Below are 9,411 nucleotides of genomic sequence, written 5' to 3'. Positions count from 1 at the left end.
CATTTGGCGTGTCACAAGGGTCCTAATGAGCTCACACAAAAATATTTCATAGGACTTTCACCCACCCCCAGTACTCTCTAAAAATTTCCAGTGTTTTCCCATTGGCAATTATCTTTTAAAATCCTGGTAGCAAGGGTGGAAGAATTGCCCCACCAAAAAAAAAAAAAAAAAGTTCCCCCCCTCAAAACCATCACATCTCTGAATAGCAGTAGATTTAACAATTTTCAACTATTTATAGGAAAATATACACTTTATTCAATATATAGTCTTAAATTTACCAGTGAGCTTTTAATAATTCATTTTTATGTGCATTATTACTTTCATTATTGTTTAAATTCTCTCAGGACTTAAAACTTTACATCACACTATATTGATAGACTTGAAATTAATATTACCCCAATGAAATAGATATTGTCTGAGGTCACAAGTGTTATGAGTTCTGCTATTTCCCTGCATTGGTATTGTTGTTTTAAGTAAATGTGAGGCATTTAGCATTTCTGTGGAAAATTAGTGGGTAGAAAAAGTTAAGATTAGCTAACATGAAGGGAAATGGTATCTTCATCTTTTCTTTTTTCCTTATTTGAAATAGCTCCAGTGGCTTTTAGACAACTATGAAACAGCAGAAGGAGTGAGTCTGCCCAGAAGCACCCTCTACAACCATTACTTGAGACACTGTCAAGAGCATAAATTGGACCCAGTCAATGCTGCCTCTTTTGGAAAATTAATAAGGTCAATTTTCATGGGCCTACGGACCAGGAGATTGGGAACCAGGTTAGTGTAAAGAAACAGAGTTTAGAGTTATAAGTGAGAATGAACTCCGGTAGAAATTAAACATTTAAAGACATTTTAAAAATAAACTTCAGGGACAGTATATCAAAATGAATGCTAAGCCCCTTCTCGAATTTCAATCTGTAAAATGTTTGCAAGTTATCCATTTTTGATCAATTTAGCTTAGGTTTTAAAAATATAATAAAAATGGGACTCTCTGAGTTAGCAAATATGTTCTGTTTGAAATTACAATCATAAATTTAGTAATTTCTAAAATTATAGAAATAGTTGGGTTAAGAAAGATGATACTTTACTTAGGACTGCAATGCAAAACCTAAGATCAAGCAACTGGAGTTAATGTTACGTAAGTATATGAAAAGTATTTCCTAGAATCAGTAGTTCATCAGTGGAATTGACTGTCTAAGGAGATGGTGAGCTCCCCTTCATTGAAAGCCTCCAAACAGTGGCTGGACACATACTTACAATTAATACTTTGGGCTGATCCTGCATTGATTAGGGGGTTGGACTGGTTGTCCTGTATGGTCCCTTCTATGATTCTAATCTCCCCTTCTCCTAACAATTATTGGTGAGAGCTTGCTCAGAAAACAAATTTTCCTTGAAACAAAAATGTGAGATTTGCAGATGTTTCTTGAGCAGTGAACACCAACAGTCCAAATAACTACAAGGTATGTTGTGCATTGCTGTATTATTTTTTTATATAAGCACATCTCCAGGATTTGTTTCCTGAACTCCTTTGGGGCATAGAGCTGAGTGCCATGATAAAACAGGCCCCCCTTCATAGTGAGAGAATCCTGCAACCCCAGATCTCATTGCAGAGCATCTTTGAAACTGTGAGGAGCATGCCCATGGGACCTGGTCTGAGAGGGGGAGCAGCAGCTGAGTAGGTCTGGCTTCTGGTCTGAACCATGAGGCCTGACCATTTAAGACTGAAAACCGAATCTACCATGTTGTCATGTTGGGGTAAACAAGATAATGCATCTGTAAGGAAATTTGACTTGCCTGGCAAGTGATTTAGTATAAAGTTGAAATGGGAAAAGAACTCAACCCAACAGTGTTAAGTTTCCAGGGCTTCTGCAAGACCTCAAGTTTCTTAGAGTCAATCTAGACCTGGAATGAAATGGTGTCCCCTTCCAGGAGGTGGTGCCAAATGGATAAAGCTATTTTAATAGTGGCTGCCTCTTTTACCCACACCGCCCTATTCCTCTCCATTTCTGAAAACATCTTGGATAAGAGGTGCAGGGGCAGAACTTTCCGTTCTCCCCGTCCTGGAGGAGAACTCTACTCACAGCCATGTCGCCAGCAGTGACTTGGACAATGAAACATCTTTGGGGGTCAGGATGAGATTGGATTGGCTCTGCTGTGAACAACCTCTTTAACTCATTAAATCCTGTTTGGAGTGTTCCAACCATTGCAAATAGTTACCTCTGTGTTTGGCCCCCCTCTTCTTTTCAAGGGTCCATTTCAATCCCTTGTGCAGAAACCCCGTAACCCAGGTAGTCAAGGTGCTCTTGTTGGAAGGCACACTTATACAACCTATCTTCCAGCTGATTAATGAATAAATGCTTGAGGACCTCCCTCATGAATGGGATGTGTCCCTCCATGGTCTGGCTATAAATCAGAACATCATTAAAATAAACCACACACCCCTGTACAGTAGATCCTGCAACACCTCATTGATGGTACTACTGAGGCTGAAAGTCATAATCAGTACACAGGTGAAGAAGTTGCTGGCTGGATGAACCTGCTCTTCACATTCTTCTGCATAAAGTTCCTAAGTTCCTCCAGCTCAGCCTGGATCATGTATTATATCTTCACCTTGGGGAGCACTGCCCACAGTTTCAACTCAGTAGTTTGTGGCCCTAGGGAGTCGCATTCCGTCTTTTCAAACACCTCCTGCAAGTCCCAGTAACAGTCTGGTAGCTTCCCCAGCTCCACCAGTGCTGCTTCTGTTCGCACTCAAGTGTACTTCAAAGCAACGTCACATCCCATCCTAGAACAGATCAGATGGCTCAAGGACTTAGAGTGAGAAAATATCAGAGTGACTTTGGCCAAAACAGTGAGTGGGTTGTGGCGTTTAAGACAGCTCATCCCCAGGATCATCGGATAACCAGCTATCAGGGCCACATTCATACTAATAATCTCTCAGTGTCGCCCAATGATCATGAGGAAGAGCTCTGTCTTGTCTGTGATGCCCTCTCAAAAATCAGGGGTTTGGGGAGTTTGTTAGACTTCAGTTCTTCTGCTGTGCTGGGACTGATCAGACAGCCTCTACATCCAGAATCCAGCACATCCCAAATGGTCACATGGGCTCCAGTGCATTATTTCATAAGGGTCATAGGGATCAAGGGGGCTCCAAATCACTCACCGCATCAGGAGCACCTTGCAACTCAACTTGCTCTTCATTGCCACTTATGGCATCTCCTTGTTTCCCGTTGGCACCCCGTGCCCTCTACCTCATTATTGGCTGACTCTTCCAATGTGAAATTGGGCACTTTGAGTGCTGGGGCGAGCATTGCTTTGGCTTCCCCCTGACAGCTCCCTTCCCAAGGATATTGCAGGCTGAGGAGGGGAAATGCATGTTTTCACACACACTCCATCTGCACTCCTCAGTGTTTGCTTCCTCTTTGGCCAGTTAGCCATGAAGTGACCAGAGGCACATCACTTCAAGCAGAGATCCTGTTGTTGCCATTGTTCTTTCTTTGCGGTGGTCAGGCACACTGCACAGCTCCGAGGCACTGCAGCAGCTGGAGCAGGGCACCTTTGTTGCACTGCTGGCTCCTGTTGTTGATGCCCTATCTTCATCTGGCAGAGGCTATTCTCAATGTGGCCGGCAAGTAGCATCTACCCATTCATAGTGAGAATTTCTCCCTGATCAAGACACCACTCCATGAGGGTGTGATCAAGACCTTGCTTGAAATACTAAAGTTTTGATTCCTTGTTCAACCCACGTACCTTCGTTAACAAGTTCTTCAGCTCCCCCATGTACTATGTGAGGGGACAGCCTTCCAACCCAATTTGAGCAAGTCCTCCCTCACATTGGTCTCCTGGTAAGGATCCCCAAAACACTCTAAAGAGCTGAAAGTCCACCAGTTCTGATTCCCTTGCTTTGTGCATGATAACCCACCATTCCATCACCTCCCCTCCAAGTGAAATCACAGAAAATGGACCAGTGCCACCTAGTTAGTAAGGTATGTCCCCAATTTTGGGTAAAGTCATCGGGAAGCAGTCCAATTTGTCCACTAAGCCATCAGATGTAGTGTAGGCAACCCGCCCTGCTTGGGCAGGGGGAACCAGGAGTGGTTATGCAGGTGTTCCCCCTGGAACCAGAGGTGACAGGTTACTGGATATTGGTTGCAGCGGAGGCAGCATCTATGGTAGCAAGCTCTTTCTCTTCGCTGTGTTGGACCCTGTTACCTGCTCAGGGGATGACCAGCAACATTGTTGCCCATTCTAGCATGTGCTGTCCCAACTTGTTAGCGAAGTTTAGTTCGATGGCCTGGCACCAGAGGGGGTCAAAATGGGTTGGTGATCTGGGGCCACCACCAGGGGTTCGCCGAAGGGGCAGGTCTCAGGTGCATTGAGGCCTAGCGTCCCAACCAAGATCCGATCCATGTTGTGACCTTCCTTCCTGTCAAGACTAGTCATGGACTTTCTGCTTCCCTTGGGCAACAGGCACACCGGTTGCAGACGTGCTCATGTTCAGTTTGGATCTCAGTCTCCTCCCCACTGGCACTGGAGTCAGAGAGAACTGTCTCTGTCCCAACTGAGGTGGCAGCTTCAGCTCTACCAGTCCCAGTAAGGGGGAAAAGATGGGTTCTTAGCAAACTGTCATGAATTTGGAATACTTTTCTGCTGAACAATGAAAGAGCTGAGATATCTCTTAGAAAGAGTCAAAAGCTATTTTACTGCAGTCCAAGGAGAAGGTACATAAGAACACTTCACAAGAGATAAGGCATTGCTAAGATCAAGCTACTAAGCTAAGTCTGGGGTTCATATAGGCACCCCCCCCCCTCCGCCAACTGCCATACATTTAGCCCAACAAAAACTTTTTCCACAGAACTCCAACTTCAATCCAGAAAGGGAAGTTTTAGAACAAAGTTACGACACCTTGCTGCTAACAGGTAGCTGTGGACACTTGGCTCCAGCCATAATATGCAGGGATAGCATCTCAAAGGCCAGAATTTCACTGAATGCTAGAAAGCCTAGGAACGGAGAAGAAGGCGGGGGGAGGAGAATGGAAAGCCAATTTGTAAATAGACCAGATACCATAGGCACATAGCCCGATAGAGATATGGAGTTCATGTGGGGGGTGGGGACTAAATAGCACCATCTTTTGATGATATTGTCATTATAAAACCCCTATACAACACATTTTAAGGGTATAATAATTGTAGTTTGTACCGCTTTTCCAACCAAAGGATAATGAGTAAAATTGAACATATTGGTTGTAATCATGCACACAGTTAGTGCTTGAATTTCACTCACTAATAGAATTTAAGCAGACTGCAAATAGCATTTGAATCATTAGATTCCATAGTCTTTACAATAATTGACAATCCACTGTTTTAAAGAGATCTGTAAGCATGCAAGAACAATTGAAAACAGACAAATAGGTAAAATGATTTTAATAATTTATATTTGTAAACAATTGCTGTATAAAAATAGCTGGATTCAGCTGGCTTTCCCTTCTGCCTGAAGATTTGGTTACTTCTGCAACAAAAGTTAGTATGAGGAAAATATCACATGATCCAATTTGTAATTCTTTTGCTTTGGGGCAAATAGGGCCACATCTGTCTATATTTAGTCAATTCAGCATGAAATAACAGGAGGTAGGACTACTGTGAATACTACAACATTTTAAGAACAAGCCAGAGGGGACACAAAACTTTCAGGTTATATAAGTTTTAAATATTTGCTCTTTCTCAAAGGGGGAACTCCAAATATCATTACTATGGGATTCGTGTTAAGCCAGACTCTCCTCTTAATCGTCTACAAGAGGACATGCAATATATGGCTATGAGACAGCAACCCATGCAGCAGAAACAAAGGTAATTGTCAAACTAACATACTGTTTATCCTTTAGCATTTGTTTTCAGCATCCTACTTAATCTAGAGAAGAGGGTTTTTTTAAAAGAAGAGTTTTATTTAGCTTTGTTAGTACACTGATTCTCAGTTTACAAATATTCATCCTGTCAGGTGGCCAATTAGGCGTTTACATAGAAATCTGTCTTATTGGAATGTCTTCATATGAACAGAAATGTCTTGTGGCAAAACTGTGTCATAATTTGATGCCAATGTGTGGAGAGATTCTAAATTCTTTTCAAGCTCTGTGTTCTTAGTATCTTCTCGTCTTGAAAATGAGGGAAACATTCACAGGAACAGAATAAGATTTGGCTTTCAGTGAAATGCTCATTTGTAAAGGATAAAAAGGTCATGATTGCCTCTCTAGATGGCCTTTGAGGAAGGATGGACTACAAATAATTATTTTTATTGGATAGCAGAATACATTTCTGCCATACAACAGTGATTATTATTTTTTTTTTTGCAGTACATTAGTCTGGTTAGATTGTTCCTCTTTTGGACTGCTGTATTTTGTTGTCTGTTTATATCTACATGGTAGCCATCTGAAAAGCCTTTGCACAACAAATCAAATTCTTCTGCACTCAGAGTTAACCCTGAATAGTAGCATCTTGACTGCAGTACCTACCTGCTACTAGCAATACTTCTCATTTCTTTCCATCCTACATGTTTAGTACTGTTGTTCTGCAGTGCTGAAAGAGTTTTATGGTGCCATCTTAAGGAGATTTACTCTCTTTTAAGCCTATTAAAGTCAATGAGCTTAGAAGGGTGTAACTCTGCTTGGATGATTCTATAAAACATTTTTCAATGTTTTTTTTTCTATTTTGCTGCTGTGTCTCAAACCTAGGGCTATCACTTTTCAATCAGTTCGCCAATCATTTTAAATCATCCTTTAAAAAAATGTTTTTTAAAACATTCCAATTTATGCATGTGCTATGATACTGCATTGGTCTTTGACCCAGGTATTATGCACCTTAAAAAGTTCTGACAGTAACTGGGAGTGGGAACTTACTCCGTTGTGCTGCAATGTCACCTGACTGCCATTCTGACACAACAATTCCCCCTCCCATGCCATGGTCACTGACCAGAGATACACTGCTATTGCAAGTAATTACTTGTGTGATAGAGTTCCAATGAGAAGGTAGCTTTATAGTCTCAGGAGCGTTCAAGGAAGGAATTCCATTGCTAGGCAACACTATTCACATTCCAACTAGTTTTCTCCACAATTAGCATTTCAATTGCAGCTTTGCCCACAGCTGTAGCCAGTATCTTTAAGACAGAAAGCCTGGGTCTGGGTAGATTAAGCTATGAAGGACTGGTATTTGGGGAAAAATCACTCTAAACTCCAGCTGGCTGCCAGAAGCCACCCGGAGTTAAGGCAAAGCCAAAGCCCCTTCGTTCCTAAGAAAAAGTCATGCAAAACACCCAGGCTGTCCTCAGGCTATTACAGACAGGAATTGTGTAATATTGGGGCTGTACACTACATGCGTTCTTCTTTACAGTGCTTCATAATTGCTTTTTAATGAACCATTGAAGTTACAAAGCAAACTTTTATGGTATAAAGTAAGCGATAACAGAATGATACTCTCAGCTAATTTGCTAAAGATGATATCAGTATCCCTTAGGCTATAAGAATTTAAGAGAAGCCTTGTTGGATTAGGCCCATCCAGTCTGTGTCACACAGGCCCATTATGCATGTCCGCCGAAACGGCGATTTCGGGTCACATGGAAAACGCGCGGGGGGGGGGGGGGAAGACGCGACGCACACCGGTTATGCACGGGGCGGGGCATGACGGCGGCAAAACCCAGAGTAACCGATTATGCACGCGGCGATCCGGGCGCCGCTTCTGGTTGCGCCCCGGTCACCCGGAAACTGCGCTTTCTTCCGCGTTTCGCGAACGCGGCTTTTTCGGCGGCATGCACCAAAGCTGCGGCCAGTTGCAGCCGGCACCGTGCGTTATCGGTGATTTTAGTCGCCACCATTCCACCCTGAATGTGCGTTAAAACCCCCGTGCATAATGGGTCACAGTGGCCAAAATCCATTAGGCAAAGCATAGTAATTTTACGGTCTACCATTAACTGTCATAAGAGATTTGTGCAGTTAGATGATTGTGGTACAGAGTGTGGTCACATGCCACAGTGGATTGTGACATTTATACCTTTATTATTATTTTCTTGTCAATTTATTCAAAACCAGCAGAACTTGAAAATTTTATTCAGCATTGTTGTGAATGAGTTCTTCAAACTTATTAACCCAATGCCAATCAACAACCTCAGTTTTGAAAAGTCTGAGTATCAGATCCACCTATTGTTTTATTCAGTTTTGTTAAATATCTACATTTGGCAGCCTTTCATAAACCTCCGACCTCCACTGAGTTCAAGTTATGCAAAAACAAGATTTCAATGTTCTGTCCTATATGTTCACTGGGACCAAACACGTGTAAGTGTTGATAAACCCTGTCTGATTTCCCAGATTATATCCATAGACCAGGGCTTTGCCTCAAGATGCCTAATTGGATTCATGTCCTTAGTGAGCTGAGCAAGACCTTGACAACAACTTGCTTTTTTGAAGAAACTTAATTTAAAATGGAACACATGCAAGTAATACAAGTAATTCTGTCTTTCTGAAAGATATTCATACAGAGTAGCTGGAGACAGTAACATTTGCAGCAATGCAGTTCTAGGAGGGTTGCGGACTTTACTAGTAAAGCGCAGACTTTACTAAACTACACCAAAACATGTTGATTTATTTAAATCCTGTTCCAGATATATGTTCTTCCACTATGTTTCTAGAGTAAAAGCAGTGAATAAATGTGTACTAAATAATCTTTTAATGTTGTTCTTGATGTGAACAGAGAAACAGGTAAGTAACTGAAAGATTCACATTTAACTATAAAATATCACCTTGTTAACAATGCAATCCTAAACAGTTACACCCTTCTAAGCCTATGAATTCATAGGACCCCACTGTAAACGTCTGGATTCTGATTGTATAATCGTTAAAACTTTAATAATTTGCTTACCCATTTTTTTAAATGGCTAAATATACAATTTCCTTTCCTTCAAACTGCAAGTTATCTAAAAGCAACATTACAAATATACCCAGGGTTAGAGAAAGAGTTGCAAACTATTGCATCCTGTGCTACTACTCTACTGTATGTAATATATGTTTTTGCCATTGGAGATGTAGGGAAAAAGAAATAACAAATTTTGTAGTAAACAAATTAAAAACTATATTTGAACTAAAAGTATCTTATAGTCATGATAGGAATACAGGATTAATATTGTTAACCACCTCCTTGCACGCAGAATCAGGGTAGTTCACAACAAGTGATACACATATATCATTTGTAAAACCACAGTTAAAATATTATTAAAACTTATGCTTTGTTTCATCTGCCAATCAAGTTAGTGTAATATTGAAAACACTGAACAATGACATTCCGCATGGAGGGCTAAAACGCACCTGGCCTCCAGCTCATAAATGCAGGATTGTAAACCTCGTGTTTGTGGCCCTCCATATAGGAAACATGTCCCACGCTT

At 41.5% G+C, this 9,411-nt stretch overlaps 1 protein-coding gene across 11 annotated transcripts in view; it reads left to right on the top strand.

Annotated features, from left to right (window-relative positions):
* The window catches only part of RFX3 (regulatory factor X3), a 214,897-nt gene that overhangs the window by 147,134 nt on the left and 58,352 nt on the right, over positions 1 to 9,411 (top strand). For all 11 annotated transcript variants that reach the window (XM_077344913.1, XM_077344912.1, XM_077344914.1 and 8 more), the window contains 2 exons: positions 590 to 771; positions 5,718 to 5,837. In XM_077344913.1, the coding sequence (XP_077201028.1) occupies positions 590 to 771; positions 5,718 to 5,837 (302 nt within the window). The remainder of the gene's footprint in view (positions 1 to 589; positions 772 to 5,717; positions 5,838 to 9,411) is intronic.

The sequence above is a fragment of the Paroedura picta genome, chromosome 7 (genome assembly GCF_049243985.1).
Source record: "Paroedura picta isolate Pp20150507F chromosome 7, Ppicta_v3.0, whole genome shotgun sequence".
Taxonomy (NCBI): domain Eukaryota; kingdom Metazoa; phylum Chordata; class Lepidosauria; order Squamata; family Gekkonidae; genus Paroedura; species Paroedura picta.
This window is presented reverse-complemented; position numbering and strand designations above follow the sequence as displayed.